Here is a 17045-nt window from a genome sequence, read left to right on the forward strand (position 1 = left end):
AAATCATTATAATGACATTATAATGTGCAAATCATTATAATAACATTATAATATTTTTCCACCTGGGAACTATTTTTTAAATTTGATTCAACAAAAAAAATAAACGAAGAATTTACTCCGCGGAATTTTTTTTTTAATAATGGGAATAAATCAATTAAAAATCATCCACTGCCCACTTATTCCGCAAATTTTTACAGCGTAAATATAACAAACCTTAAGAATAATATTTAACTTAAATATCAGTATCACTAATCAGGAATAAGCTGATGTATCTACATAAAACCATTTAATTTCTGACGAGACTGATACTCCCGGCGGTTGCCCGTAATCAATACATTAATTATTACTATCATGACGCAAACTTTGATGCAGCTTCTGTTGGCCGCCTTAATTCTGATTGGATCTATCTTGAGGCAGATGACCTCGATATCAAGCTGATGACTCTGCTGATATTACGGTGTTCAAATAAGAGCATTATCATTCTCATCATCCTTATCCTGATTCGACAGCAATCTCAGTTCCGGTGTTTCCTTAGAAATCAGAGAATTGGAATCAGAGATGCCTGTCGCTTAGAGAACACATCAGACTAATGTTACGATCGGAAAACCTACAACCTGCGACCACGACCTCGATGTTTAAGTCTGTATGTGTGCAAGAGTGCATGTGTGCTGTGATTCCGAGTAACCACGAAGCTTGCGGTTTGGTAGCTATCCAGCTACAGCTTCACCAAATTTCAGGGCTTCTCTTCTCATAACGGGCAGAGTTTCACAGCGACCACAATTTGACTAGATCTCTTCGGGATAAGAGGATCTAGGGTAAGAGTTTACAGATTTCGGGCGATTTTCGAGGGACCTATTGTGACTCAGCTAATACTCGCTGTTGTTCTCGTGTTGGTATCAATTCAAATAGTTCGTGACTGGAGAATCCAGTGATTGATTTTCGGTGGATTTATGGTCATTACTTGATACGAAGCTTTGACGTTTTTTAACTATAGAAAATTGAAAAGTCAATTTTCTTTTTTTTTTTATTATTTATTGCCGCGAATTTATGAAAATAATTTTGAGAGTATGCTTTTTAATTTGAAAGTCAATAAAATAAATACTTATCTCATTTTTTGTTGATGTTTTTGAAGCATCAATTTATAAAGTCCCATGATGTTTTTTTTTTTGGAACGAAGTTTTAAAAAAAAAGCGTGTCATAAAACTTTGTACACATATTCTTGGAGGTATTAGAAGTAACATAGGTTACTTTTGATTAAAATAAAAAAATTCATTTTTTACAAAAGATAAAAAAAATGTTTGTCAAAAAATTAGAATCACATTGATTCAGTTCTATTGGAATGTGTAATGATCTTTGATATTTATCTAAAAGCTTTAACGAGAGCGAAGCCGTAACTAAAAGCTAGTAAATTATAAATTGTAGAAAGTTATGGATAGGATAAATGATAAATAAAGAGAAAAGACAATATTATTATCTACATAGAAGGATTCAAATAAAATCTTTATTTTTATAGAAGGAATCGTGTCGAGAGAAGTGTCGTTACTTGACAGAGTTTAGTCGCAGACTAACTATAATGTTAAAACTATTTTATTGTGTGGTCTAACTCTCTGTATTATCCTTAGTCTTTTTTTTTATCCTTTTCTTCTTAACTAAGACCGTAATATTTGCTTGTACTGTACAGTGTAAAATAACGAGTCTTTTTTTTTTTTTGTGTTAAAAATTTTTATGTTAAATATTGAACACTTTTTTGTGTTGATTAAACGGAAAACAAATATTTTGACGTAAAAATACCAAAAAATTATTGAACTAAAATTTCTTAAATTACAATTTTGAATTTTCGATAGTTATATATTGGCTGTAAGTTGCTGGTGGTTATAAGTCGAATTGCTTTTTGATTGTGGGTAAGAAATCCGAATGATGACCTGGAGGTACAGAGTAACAGTAATAGTATAACGACAGTAAACTTGTTGTGTAGTATGTAGACATGTAGTGCAGACATATATATGTAGAGAGATGGAGAGATTGAGAGACTGTTAGATGGCGAGATGGATGTAGCGAGGATCCATTAATGAAGAAGACAAAGACAGTGTGCGCCTTTGGGCAAAGTGTTGGTGATTCAATCGACTTGATTGAAATTGCCTTTAATGTTCTATCTCTCGTTCAGTTCATCATGCCGGCCACGGTGGGAAGTCACCGATGGCCTTTACACATCAATTCCGCTTACTATTTTTCGCTGTTGGGAATCAAGCGATCGACCAATGGACCATGAACGATGAACGATCTACGAAAATAACAAAATAACAAATTTACAAACACCAAATAGGAAATATTGGATTGTGTTTGTGTTGAAGGGAGATCCAACCGAATCGAATCACCAATATATGAGGGTAACAAAATATTCTTTGTAAATTTCTGCTTCGAAGTTATCAAATACTGTCAGAACTTATTCTGTTATTTCGGATAAAAATAACATTGTCGTTGAGAAATTCGATATCAATTCACTGTCAATACTGTTTGCAATATTAAAAATAAACATTTTTTTTTATAATTTTTGGATTTAAAAAAAAAGAGAATACATTTAAAAATTTATTGAAATTGAACACAGACATTAGCCTGAGATTTAATCCCGACGGCTATTAAGAAAATAATCTATAAAAAGTTTGATATTATTTTAATGAACTTTTTTATTAAATTAAGAAAGTAATTCCCCATTAATTATTTAATGTCTGAGGGCAGTGATAAAAATTGCAATAGCTGTATACTTAACTAAATAATAAAAAAAAAATTGAGAAAAATAAATTCTACTGGGGTATAAAACGAGAGATATTAATAAACAATAAAGACAAGTATACAATACGATGGTAATTAAATAAAACAAATAAAGTTCTTTTGTCGTGATGCTTTTAGATCAGAGTCGACTCTGGTATAAGACATTTATTGCTTCTATAAAACATCGAGTAGAGATTATTATTATGCGCTTGAATCGGCATGAATGCTCCAAAGCTCGTAAAACGATTAATCGCCATTGTTCAATTATCTTAATTTTACTGAATTTCAAGCTAGCGCTAACGCTAAATATTAATATTCTTTGCCTTTTAATCACTGAGTTATTGTCTTCAATTAACCTATCTCCAAAATTAATTATCCGCGTGAAAAAATTTTTTGATACGTCCATGTAAGGTCTGATGTAAGGAAACTCAATAATAAAATTTACGCTAAATTATTTTTTTAATTTTTGTAAAAATGATTTTTTTTCTTCATTATTTTTAAAAATTTCATCTTTTACTAACAATCAAGTACATCCAAAAACTCTAACTTGATTCAAGAAAAAATTTCTTGAACCAAAGAAATCATTTTTAAGAGGTTTACTGTTTTTATTTATGTAGACAAATCGTTAGAAATTTTTCTTGATTTGAATAAATTTCACTTGATCAAAAAATTTTTTATCTCGATTCAAGACAATTAAACTTTTCAAAAAGATTTTCTTGACTCAAGAATTTTTCTCTCGGAACAAGTTAATTTTCTATAGAAAATACCACTCTTACAAGTTACAACAAACTTTCTTAATTTATTAAATTTAGTTTCAATGGTTGTATCCCGTCTCATTGCTCCAGGAATAAATTTAGCCTTGTATCTATACAGTTGTTTTATTTTATTTTTATTATATTCGTAAGCTACTTTCCCGGGCGAGTGTTCCCGATACACCTTGCTACTATCTTATTTTCTCTAGTTTCCTTTATACCTCGTTGCTTTATTCTTATTCTTTTCAAAAACAATCGCAGCTCGTAAACAACGTCATCCTCAGCGCTTTGTTTGGTCGGCCATCTTGCCATTGAAGAGACTCGCCTCGAACACAAAGCATTTTTTTTTATTACATTCGCACTCGTTTTCTTATCCTCTTCTCCTCCCACCTCATTTTCCTTGTGCTTATTTTTTTACAACCCGGCTGTGTATATGCTCTACACTCTACTCAAAAAAATTGCCTATAAATTGTCAACTATAAAACCCAAATTGAGCTATTTGTTTACAGAACTTCGCATCGACGTTAAAATATATGAATTACTAAATAAACAACCAATCTATTATGACGTAAATTGCAGGTCGCATCGAATTTTTATTAAATGCTTTTAGCGATATCACGTTTATTTATTTATTTACTGATTCGATGTTGTTTGGCTTTAGATTTTTATTTTTAAAATATACAGGTGAATAAAAAATCGATCTTAACGTGGATTATTTATTCATTGTTAGTATAAATCTGTCACGCAAGCGTATTGCTGATGATTAAATTATTTAGCAAGTAACAAAGAGTTTTTTATCTGTAATTTTTTTTTTTTTTTTTTTTTCCAACAATCAAAATTTAGTACAAAATTTCATAAATGATCATTGTGAATTCTCAGCAGTCAGACTTGAATTTAAGGGGGTATTCTGGTCTAGAAATTTCAAAAAATCGAAAATGTTTTTTTTTTTTTTTTTCAAAGTTTAACTATTTAAGAATATGTGTACAAGAGGATTTTTCAAAATTTAAATTATTTTCGGAGATATAAGTATTTTTCTGACCTGGCATCCAAACTTGTTCGGTCGCAACTAATCGAACAAAAGACATTAGGGATTCTCCGTCTACCTGAATCCCTATTCTGAGTAAAACCATTTGTTCCTCTATATAAATATATATATATATATATATATATATATATATATAGTTATACACATATATAATTATATGAGAACCTGAGGTGACCCGTATCTGATACATTTAGTATTCACTTGCATCCAGCTGCTAACAGTTGAATTCTAACCTCTGAACCACGTGGACGTATGTGCTGTGAGTTAAATAATAACAGTTAAAAATATTGTTTAAAAATAAAATGGATAGAAAATCTTCCGCGGAAAGGCGTACGCGTCCACATCGTCAGAAGAAAAGGCAATTTCACGGTAATCGATACACGGCACAAGAAGACACCAATTTTACAAGTGCATCAGCAGCAAAACTAAAAAAATCTAATGATGAAGAGGTGATCATTGAAAATAATTACGGCTACTGTGTATTGGAGTTTTTCACGGTTTTCTCGATGATTTCTTCTTTAGTTTTGTGCGCTCAATGTAAAAAAGAGATTAAATTTTCACGCACATCTTTTCGTGGATTAGGTTTTAAAATTTCATTACAATGTGGTTGCGATAGTGTTCAATATATACCATCATGTCCATTCGTCGACAAATCCTTTGAAGTAAACCGAAGAATTATTTTTGCTATGCGGCTTTTGGGAGTTGGCAGGGAGGGAATAAATATCTTCTGCAGTATCATGGATATCTGTCAAGGATTATCAATCAGTACATACTACGCTTGCATCGAAAACATCCATTTGGCCGCATGTACAGTTTATAACCTCATTATTTCCAAAGCTGTGAATGAAGAAAAAGAGTTAATATCAGCTAGTGATCCTAATGCTTGTTCTATGGAGTTTACTGTTTCTGGCGATGGGACATGGAAAAAAAAGGGGTTTTAATTCTCTATTTGGAGTAACTACACTTGTAGCAAAAATTGCAAGAAGGTTGTTGATACTGTTGTCAAATCTAGTTTCTGTCAAGGCTGTAATGTTTGGAAAAATAAAAAATATTCTGATATTGCTGCGTATAACGATTGGTATGAAAGTCATGAAGAATTATGTACAATAAACCATAAAGGAAGTGCAGGCAAAATGGAAGTTGATGCTATTGTCGAAATGTTCTGTCGATCAAATGAAAATCACGGAGTGAAATATGCTAAATACATTGGAGATGGTGACACTAAAACATTCAAGGGTATTCTCGATATGGATCCTTACGATGGTAACCCATTTGTCCAAAAAAAAACCCGATGTTTAGGTTCAGAAACGCAGAATAATAATGAGTCTCTGAACTCTCTGATTTGGACTTTCGCTCCGAAACACATTCATTCTGGACTTCATATTATCGAGATAGCGACATTTATTAGCGTTTGTATTTTCAATGAAGGCTTTATTCCTATTTTAAAAATGATGGAGCTGATGGGAATAAAAATTGGACCAGAAGCTCATTCATTTGCTGGCAAACGCGACAACGCCCGGATTGACCGCTCCGAAACACGAGCATCCATCGCTTCAAAGGAGGCCAGAACTGCTCGATATGAAGAAAGAAATGCAGAAAATAGTTTCTTTGAAGTCGAGGAAGGTCCAATGTATGAGGCAGGAATGACAGATTAAATCAATGTAAGTTTAAAATATCATTATATGACTTAGACTAGAAAAAACTTTACGCGAAACTTTAAACGAGTTTTTCTCAAAACTGTCTTTTTCGGAACGATGACCACGATTTTTCAGGTTCTCTACTGGACCGATTTACTTGGAATTTTTATAGAGTCTTCTTTATTGGCTTGTCTATGGTTGGAACTAGCCCTATCCCCAAATTTTTATTTTAACTATTTTTAAAAAATTCAAAACCGTCAGAAAAAGTGGTCGAAAAAAATTTTTTTAAACAGTCGCCATTTTGTGAAAAATTTTTTTTCAAACTTTTCCCTACTTCCGACCATTGCGACATTATTCTTGATTAATAATCTTTTTTTTTTTTTTAGTTTCAGATTACTAGGAGGGTTAAAATCATGGTCATAGTCACGTGGAAATTTTTAAAGAGCCCCCACTCCGTCAGCTTATAATTTTAAAAATTTTGTACTTTTTTTAGTTTTTAATTTTTTTTTGTATTCTTCTAATGTTAACAAACAACTAATAAAAAAATGTATAGTAAAAATATTAATTGTCTTTTTTTTACGACATTTCAAAAATTACCTGAAATTCATGTTTCTAGACCAGAATACCCCCTTAATACAACAATTATTTGAGAAATAAATAGAAAATTAATGTGGGTTCTCAAATGAAAGGGCTAAATGAGTCTAACATCAGGATGAATTTATATCTTTAAAAATATACAGAAAAAAAAATTTACTTGAATCAAGTAAATAATTTTGAAGAATTTCATCTTCTTGATTTGAAAAGAAAAACTCTTAAACTAAGAAATTCTTCCTGGTTTAAGTAAATTTTACTTGACTAGAATTTAAATTTGCGCGCGCAAGCGCGCGCCTTATATTTGTTGTCATGATATATTTATGTGTCGTTTATGTATATTATATTCACTTTCAACCAATCATAATGAGAATAGTTATTTTCAACCAATCATATCACGAATAAATTGGTTTCACATACATTTCATCTCTATTTTAATATTAAAGATTTAAGAATTTTTCGTCTTTATCCAAGACAATGAAACTCTTCAAAATTGTTTTCTTGGTTTAAGAATTTTTCTCTTGATTTAAGTTAATTTTTTTTTTCTGTGTATTATTATTTGATAAGATACAAAGTTATTTTTTAATAGTTGATATTTTGACAAGTGGATTTCTTCGTCTATGCGATAAAATAAAGAAGTAATTTTTCTTTCGAGGCAATAATATTGAAATATTAAAATAAGTTTTAAACGTCAGCCGATAAGCATCTTAACTTTATTTTATGCCATTTAACAATTTTACATTTTTATAAATGAAAGTCAATTTTTGATGTAAAAATTTAAAATGAGTTTGATCTACCTATGGCCGGAAAATCTCTAATGTATTGAAAAAAATACTCATTAGTTTTTAACTACGTGTTTCTTTAAAATTTAATAACTTTATAACGACAATGATAACGATAACAAATAAATAATTACTTTAGCTTTTATGGACGTTTATTGTAATTAATTTGTAATGCGATTTATGTAATCATTTATGAATATTTTTATTTGATTTTTTAATTAAATACTTTCTGTTGATTGCCCGTTTTGCTGAGCTTTAATTAAAATTTGTTGATATATCAGATTACAACATTTATTCAATTTTCATCAGTGCTAAATTTTTATTTGTAAAGAAAAATTGTATTAATATTATTGCAATATGCATTCTCCAAAAATAAAAGCAATTTTTACTTAAATCTGAATTCCCATCATTTTTTTTTTCTGTTGACAATTAATTATTTCTTTATCATATTAATAAAATAGATGCATCACCATAAAATGTTAGAACTATAAATCAGACAGCTAAGTTACAATTGGGTTCGCGAAATCAAATTTCCTGGCATCGGAATTGAGTCTCGCTGGGTTTTCTGCATGGTAAAGAATGGTGCGCGGCAGAGAGAGAAAAAAAGCTGTACACTGCATCAGCAAGGATTACGAGCAAACCTACGGTACGGCGAAAGAGGGATGAGTGTTAAGAGAAGAGGAAGAAACCACGGAATTCTATAAAGCATAAAGAGCCGAATGGTAAAACGAAAAGCTCTTAACATGTTGCCGTTGGTTAGAATTTAGGGCGCGATACGAGTCTCCAATGAAACCTGACAATTTAAGAGGGACTAGCAATCAGTCGGAACGTAATTATTTTCGCACTCTCATCTGGCTTCGGCGCTGTTTTACTTGTGTGGATATACACTCCAACTCCGGCCCATATTTTTGTTACTTTTGTGTCTTATTACCATGCACTCATATCGACACACCCAACAATTTTTTTATCGTTAAAGTAATTCTGAATAAATTATGCACGGAGGGAAATTTTATATAAATACTTTTTCTACACACGAAAAATGTTCCTAGATACTACGGAAACAATTTCCATAATTTCCATCGGCGCTATTTTCGTTACTTTTTTCTTGCTAGCAAAATAACAGAGCAGAAATATAATTCAGGCATTTTTAAATATACTTTTTTCAGAGATTTGCCTGATGTAATCGATTTAACGTCAGTAAAATTATTAAAAAACATCATTCATAAAAGTTTTCTGTAACATGAGAAATGCCTGACTAATTTTAATCATTTGACTTCAATATGCTCATTATAATAACCCAAACAAACCAACTGTTTCTATCTATCATCTCCTTTGAAACTATGTTAGTTTATCATGTTTTAAAAAATCTCTACAAAGATCAACCTTAACGAATTATTTTAGAAATCGTTTCCGATACTAAAAAATTTTCAAAATCATCAAAAACTGGATTTTTTTCTCATCATTGTATTATTTTATAGAAGAACATTTCAAATACTCTACTTTGAAAATTAAAAAAATCTTGAGTGACCTTCAAGAATCAATAAGTCATCTTATAAATATTTTCAATCTATATAATTTTTTTACTAAAAAAAAAAAAATTAACTTGAATCAAGAGAATAATTCTAGAACGAAGAAAATAATTTTAAAAAGTTTCATTTTCTTGAATCAAGACAAAAAAATTCTTGAACTAAGTAAAATTTACTTAAACCAAGAAAAATTTCTTAGTTTGAGAATTTTTTTTACTCAAATCAGGAAGATGAAATTCTTCAAAATTATTTAATTGATTCAAGTAATTTTTTTTTCTGTGTAGGATATAAAATAATAATAAACTGACGAGAAAAAATTAAAAAAAAAAATTATTCAATTTTTTACGTTTGTGAAAATTTTTAAAAATATTTAGCGACCCTTCAAAAAAAATTTTTTTTTGAACAGAACTTAGAAGCTCTTAAAATTTAATAAACTGTTATATTCAACCAATCAAAAAATCAGACTACCCTCCGAACTCGCGATTCAGGAAGTCTTTAAAAAAAATTACACCAAGGAAAAAAAAACAGAATTTTTCGTTTTGTCAAAGAGTTTTTTAATTAAATAAGTTTTCAAGTTAATAAATAAATAATTTTTCTTATGCTTCTTATTGACACGAGTAATGAGTGTCATTAAATAGGAATTATAACAGTTAAAAAAAATGAATTGAAATAAGTGTAAAAATTTAATTACAAAATGCTTTATTTAATGGGGGATGAATATATGTATGATTATACAAATTGTTTGGTATCGATTAAATTTGTAGAAGACGATTTGTATGCAGCGTATTCGCGAGAGTGGAAGCGATTTGAGATTCCCAGACGAGTAAACGACTTGGGAACATTAATGGGAGGAAAAGGGAACGACGATAACAGTGGTGAAAAGCAAATAGTACAGTAGTGTGCTGTTGAATTGTGCCGTGGTTCCTGCTTATTCGGAGGCGTACCCTCACTGTTGACGCGGTGGCACGGAGTTACCAAAACGCTTTCGGAATATAATCCCATGGCACCGATGCCATTCAGATATGCTGAAATGGAGAAAAATTCCTTCAAGGTCGTGCCTTTCAAGTATTTCAAAATTGTATGTTATGAATTATGAGCATGAGTTTTCCATCGAAATTTTTCCATTTCAATAGTTCACTACTGTTATTAACGACCCATATTTCCAGTCAGTGTAAATAAATTGTAAAAATACCTGTTATGAAGATTGAAAGAAATTATTTTTTAGATTTATAATAATCAATAGAACTAAAAAGCGTCTCCACGGCAAATATTATGGATTACTTATCTACCAGCTTATATACTTTTGCAGCATGTATAATCTCTAATTTTTTGACAATATTGCACCATGACACTTTTCTTAATAGCTGAGACCAGCTGTTGAATTAAGATAAACTTTAAATTAATTCCAGTTTGAAACAGTAAGCAATGAGAAGTATTTCATTTAATCAAATATATTAATGCTAAATTCGTGTTTAAGAATATAAAAATAAAAGTTACATCGATCATCTTAAACCGCAAGCAGAAAAGTTCTTGAACTAACAAATTCTTCTTAAGTAAATTTTACTTAATTAAAACCTTATTTATCTTTATTCAAGATATGAAACTTTTCAAAATGATTTTTTTATTTCAATATTTTTTATCTTGAATCAAGTTCATTTTTTATAAGTGTTTAACCACTCAGACTCAAGTTACCTCCAATTGCATTTATAGTTCATAATAGAACATCAATTTCATTTCCCCGTAAATTAAAACGTTTTAATCCCACAACGAATATTAATTTTCCTTCGCAATAATATTTTACATGCGATAAAATCATATTTAATTAAAATATATTTATATTTCTTCGGCTAAAGTAATTAACATTTTTCAATTAACTTTTCTGCAAATTCAAAATTAATACCATGAATAAATTCATTATCGCTTATACTGTAAAAAATTTGTGGATTAAGCTTAAAATAAATTATTTTCCATTTATTAAAAAATATTTTCGAACAGAAAAGATAAATTAAAGGTTGAATATTAAATAAAACATGTTACAAACGAAAACAAATGAATAATCCTCTAGTAAAACAAACATTTTATTATTAAATCATTATTTATGATTTAAGGGAGCAAACATTCTCTTGATCATCAAAGCGACCCGGCAAAAACAAACATACAACAAACTATTACTCTTGAAGATTGTGAGACGATGCTCCACACCCTAATGGCACCACTCAAGATGCAATATCGCGGCATGAATATTGTATAGCTGGCGTACAGACGGTGGCGTCTTTCTCCCGAGAACCTCTTGAACTATCCTATCTTATTCTATCTTTCTCTCCCTCGGTATGTAAACTTGTCTGGCTCTGCCGTGCGGTGATAGAGAAATGGATATATTCCGCGCATGAACGCCGTCTGAGCAGAGGATGTAACTACTGGTGCTTACTATCACTAGTAGTGGTATGCTACGGATGGAGGAATTTCCCTAAGCTTATACCTACGGCATCTATACATATGCATGTCATTGCGAATGTGTATGCCACTCCCAATGATTATTTTAAGGTGCACTCACTAAAATTGGCCGCAACTCCACTTCTCTCCTGATGCGTGCACTGCGAAAATAAAAATTATGCTCTCGATCCTGCCTCCACATCTCAGGACTTCAAATCTTTCAGTAGAAATCTCAGAAAATAGTCAGCCGTTTGCTGCTTACTTTACTTTTGTTATCATTACGCACAGAAATTACTTTGTACTGACAAATAAGGGTTCCGAAAAGATAAAGTACTAGAAATTTAATATTTAAGCCAGAAGATTGCTGTTTATTCATCGCTAAAAGGTCTTAGGGAAATTTTAAGTTAGTTATCAAGTTTTAAGGAAATTTAAATTGCAGTAAACTTTACTTTTGTAAACATGTATAGTCAGATGTTTGAGAGGAATTTTATCAGAATATTGGTTTGAATTTATAATCGTTAATATAAGATTTTTCTTTCGTAAATTTATGTTATTATGAAACAATAAATTGTGTAGAGGAGTTTACAATTTAATTAAATTTATTTTATTTTTTGTGAAAAAATGAATTAGAATTGTTTTTTTAAGGAAAAAAAAAAAAAAAATTACAGTCTTCCATAAAGAAATTTTCTGACTTGGTCAATTTTCATTTCAGATTATATTGGGCTATACTAAAAAAAAAAAAAAATTCATTCATGGTTTTCAACAACTAATATGAATACAAAAAAAAAAAGAATTGATAAATACATAATTTAAATTTACAAACATTTTAAAGATTTTTCTAGAGAAAAATTAAAAAAAAATTTTTTTTGAGAAATTATAAATGTAACTTTTGAAAAATATGTTTTTTTTTTTTAATTTTTGATGAAAAATTGTCAGATGTCTACTTATTCTAATTTCATAAACAGTTAAGAAAAGAGAAAAATGTATGCATCGCTACCAACGTGACAAATTGCCTTTTTTAAAAAATAAAGTCTCAATAATTTTCTGCAGCTCATATTAAAATTATAACGATTGAATAGTTGAATATCTGTTCTTAAATAACTATTTTAATCCATAAAATTATACTCTACCAATAAAAATAATGAAATGTTTTTAACCGTCTGCTGAAAAATTATCTTAATTGAAAGATTTATGTTTCATAAATAAATTCAAAATATTTTTTCTTTAATTTTAGCTTCGAACAAATTTACAATTTGAGTAACCATTAAGCAGCCAAAAAGATAAACTTTCTTTGTAAATATAGACAAAGATAAACAAATGAGCAGATGTTTCTAATTTCTTTTAAAACTTACTGTGATTTTCAAGCTAATAAAAAAAAGTTTGGAAAATCCAAAAATGCATCGCATTTTAACGAGTGCAATTATCATAAAAATATAGTTCTAAATACCAGCAATAAAATCTTTAATTCAATTAATAATATAATAAAATCTAATGAACCTAAGGATAGTTTGAGTGACTATTTAATTAAACCTCAATCTACCCCGTCTCTTCCTTCCTATCACGTGATTACCTGGTACGAGCATAAACTGACCACTAACCACCGTATAGTAATGCTAGCCAATAAACTAAGATTCCAGTATACGATCCCACAAATCATACTCTGAAAATTAATTGCTAATACCGTCTCGATTAAATGAACCCGAGGAGCTCAACTTTTTTAATTTTAACTATTAAAAAGTAACCAAATCATTATATTTCAATTCTAAACTCTTATTCTTCTGAAAGTTATTTTTTATTAAATTTATTTTATATTACATTAACTACGAAAGGATAAAGTAGCGCGCTTTGTTACTAGTGAACTAATGCAATTTTCAAGTGGTAAACTGTCAAGGACTTTCCTGAAGAAATTTACGCGACATGTCTGCTAGAGTCATCAAGAATGTCACCTTGTTTTGTAGTACTTTGTTTTCTCGGTGTCTCTTGAGCACAAAATGAGACTATTTTTACGTCATTGCTGGTGATGTCTCTCTTGACTTGATGCACTCGAGATAAAATATGAACATAATCATAAATACCACGTCTGAAAAAAATTTTTGATTTGGTCATAAATGGAAAGTGTTTACATATGGTTAGAAATTATTATATATCGTCAAAGATAGCCTTATATGGACTGATATTAAAATCATAAGTTAATTTATTTATTCATTTCCTCTATGGAGGCTGAAAAGCAATAAGCTAGTGATATAACAGGGTCACAAAATACAATATAAAACAAGATAGCATAATGTATGACCGAAAAAATAATTCACTAATTAAATTGTAATGTTAATGGACATGAAATCTATTTAAGTATAACCATCTTGGCGTACTAATATTAGTATGCAAATAATGTATAGTCATATCAGATCATACATGAGAGTAAAAAAATAATTTGTTGTAACTTTCCTAATTTTTTTTTTTTTTTTCTAGAAATGTTTACGTCAATTAATTTTTAAATCTCTTCATTGATAGTTTTCATATTCTTACAGTTTTTATAAATTTATTTAAATCTTCGGATGAATTCGGAATTTGTTTAAATGTTCATAAAAAGCTAAATTCGGTTTTTATGTGAAAAATTTTGGATTATAAATTTTATAAGAAAGTATTTAGGCTTAAATTAAAATACAGTGATTAATTTCAGTAGATTTCATAAAAATCTAACTATTGCATTGGTCCTCATGACGGAACTTTTGAAAAATCTTGCTAAACTCGACGAGCTGAATCAGAAAATATACATCGCTCAAAAGTTTACATATGTATGTATATCTCCAATTTACAACGGATCTTTATCAAACTTAACATACTTACTCTACAGATAAATACCGAAGTCAAGTTCGAAGATGAGCTTAATTGGTCAAGTGATTCAGGAATGCCAGAATTTCAAAATTTTTTAAATTCATATTTCTTCTCTTTCTTACTTGAATAACTTTTGAATGGGACAATTTATCGAATCTCTGTAAATGGCATCTGAAAGCTCTTTAAATGAGCTTCAATTTGATTACCACATCATATATGTAGTCCTGAAATTTCGTCCTAATCCGCTAACCAATTATGAAATTCGCTATTGCATTCGTTTTATAAAATTTTTATTTTAATTTTTTTTATTAGAAAACTTTGATTGTAATGATTACAATAAAAATCATACGTCAAAATCTAATTGTAATTTTGATTGATAAATAATAAAATAAAATCTACTTCCATTTCGGCTGCCGAATGGTATATTTACTAGTATTTTCTGCAATATTTAACTTTTTATCCTAGATTGTAAATTAAAAATTAAAAATTACCCAAGAATTTAAGTTTTCTGAGACTAATATCTAGCGAATTTGACAGGAATTGCTAGTAGAATATAGAATATAATAAAATAAAGCTGAAAAATAAAGACGTAGAACTAGCCTTGGTATGTTTGTATGTCAACAAACTTGTGCTTTTATCGGTACAAAATACTCGGATGAACACACTCCGGTCTACATCATTGAATCCCTGCTTATCAGATATCCCCAAGCGTCTGTTCTCGCCTCATTAACTATGGATCAGTGGAATATAATACAGAGGAAAAAAGTCCGTGAATATATAGGAACTTCGATGTAAAGAGTAGGGTATAGAGTGCACTGTGTAGGGTGTAGGGTGTTGGGATGCAAGAATATATCATGTATATAACACGAAAGACGCTCCTCCGGGAAATGAGATGGTAAAATCGATAGAATGCTTTATGCCTGTTGTCTCGTACAAGAAATATCTCGGTGCATAATTTTTTTACATCCTATACGAATACGTATATCTCATTTTTTCAGTGAAACGAGTAGATAGTAAATATTATTATACTGATGTATTATAAATGACTGAATTTATTACATCAAATTTATTGACTTTTTATTATCAAGAGTTTATTTTGTAAGTAAAAATCAATTTTAGTGGCCGATATTTCGGTGAAGTAGAAATTTTTCACACTAACGACTTCGAGAAGTGAATTTTTATTGCTATAGATAATATTCAATAAATAATCCAATACTTTTTAGCATAAATAGTGGAAAAGTTTTATTAATGTTTTTTTTTGTTCTTTTTAATATTGAAATATTTTCTCATATTGCGATATAATTTAAAGGAGATTAAAAGCAGGTTCTCGTGGTGAAAAATTTTTTATGCCCGTTTTATTCTGGGATTATATTTAACGTCCCAGATTACGATAGTACTTTTTGCACTGCTTTACATAATACTCTAATAATAATAGATTGCTATCAAAAGAGATTATTTATTGAACTTTTTTGACGTGTTTTTTTGTGAATGGCACGGTTTCCATTTTCTGCTTTACTTTTATCCAATTTTTTCTTTTTTTAAATGATATTTATAAAGTCGATCATTTATTTACATCGAGTTCTGATGTTGGAATATTAAATATAAATTTTCATTGAAATTAATCCCGAAAAAATTTTTTTATGAATTATTCAATGGAATTACTATTACAATACAGATTATTTTTCATGAAAAATACATTTTCTGTTATATTCCCAGGTGGAAAAATATTATAATGTCATTATAATGACGTTATAACGTCATTATAATTCGTGTCAAAAAAAATTTTATTTTTCCAAAATTTCCTATAAAAAATCTAAAAAATACCAAAAACTCTGCTTTAAGATAATTAAGTTTACTCAAATTTCACAAAAAAATTGTACAACAATTCGGGAACACTGCGCCAAAATATTTTTTCTTGACCTTGAAACGCTGAAATTTGAGCTAAATTAATTTATTAATTAATAATTATTATATCATCTTGAATTTTTATAATAACTGTTTATTGAAAAACAAGAAAAAGAACTCAAACCTAATTATCTTAACACAGAATTTTTTCTATTTTTGACATTTTTGATGGGAAGTTTCGGAAAAATAAATATTTTTGACACGCATTATAATGTCATTATATTGACATTATAATGCACAAATTATTATAATGACATTATAATATTTTTCCACCTGGGTTTGTTAGAGATATTTCATTTAGTACAAATTTATTTCTTGAAATCTTGATCATAAGCCTAAAGATCAAGGTCAACATTTAAATAATATCCTAACATAAAATTTTTTTTTAATTGATTCATTGCTATTTTTACATAAAAATAATATAATCTGTTATTAATTTTTTTTTTCATGCATCGGAACGAAAAAAGGCGTTTAATTCAAATAAATAAAATACAATCCGCGAAAAAATTTGAACGAGTTTCAAAATTGAATTATAAATAAAATCAATTTCTTGTAATTTATTTTTGATTAACTTGTTATTAAAATTATCTTTTTAATTTATTATTGTAATGTACAGTAAATATTTTTTTTTCATTTACGTGCGATAAAAAATGATCAAAAAATTGATAATTGTTTCAAAGTCAATGTAAAAAATTTGTTATATATATTTAAACTCCATATCGATCAGTTTACGTATTAGGTTAGCGTTTTAAGACATGCAAATTTTAATT

At 29.1% G+C, this 17045-nt stretch overlaps 2 protein-coding genes across 3 annotated transcripts in view; both read left to right on the plus strand.

Annotated features, from left to right (window-relative positions):
* The window catches only part of LOC141526937 (uncharacterized), a 146091-nt gene that overhangs the window by 47520 nt on the left and 81526 nt on the right, over window positions 1–17045 (plus strand). The gene's annotated exons all lie outside the window — the stretch shown is intronic.
* LOC141526939 (uncharacterized) lies at window positions 4499–6805 on the plus strand. Its single transcript, XM_074242099.1, has 2 exons — window positions 4499–6227; window positions 6590–6805. The coding sequence occupies exon 1, from the start codon at window positions 5700–5702 to the stop codon at window positions 6219–6221; it is 522 nt and encodes a 173-aa protein (XP_074098200.1). The 5' UTR covers window positions 4499–5699; the 3' UTR covers window positions 6222–6227; window positions 6590–6805.

This window comes from Cotesia typhae, unplaced genomic scaffold, assembly GCF_013202065.1.
Source record: "Cotesia typhae breed Kobodo isofemale line unplaced genomic scaffold, CoteBio_Ctyphae contig_4, whole genome shotgun sequence".
NCBI lineage: Eukaryota > Metazoa > Arthropoda > Insecta > Hymenoptera > Braconidae > Cotesia > Cotesia typhae.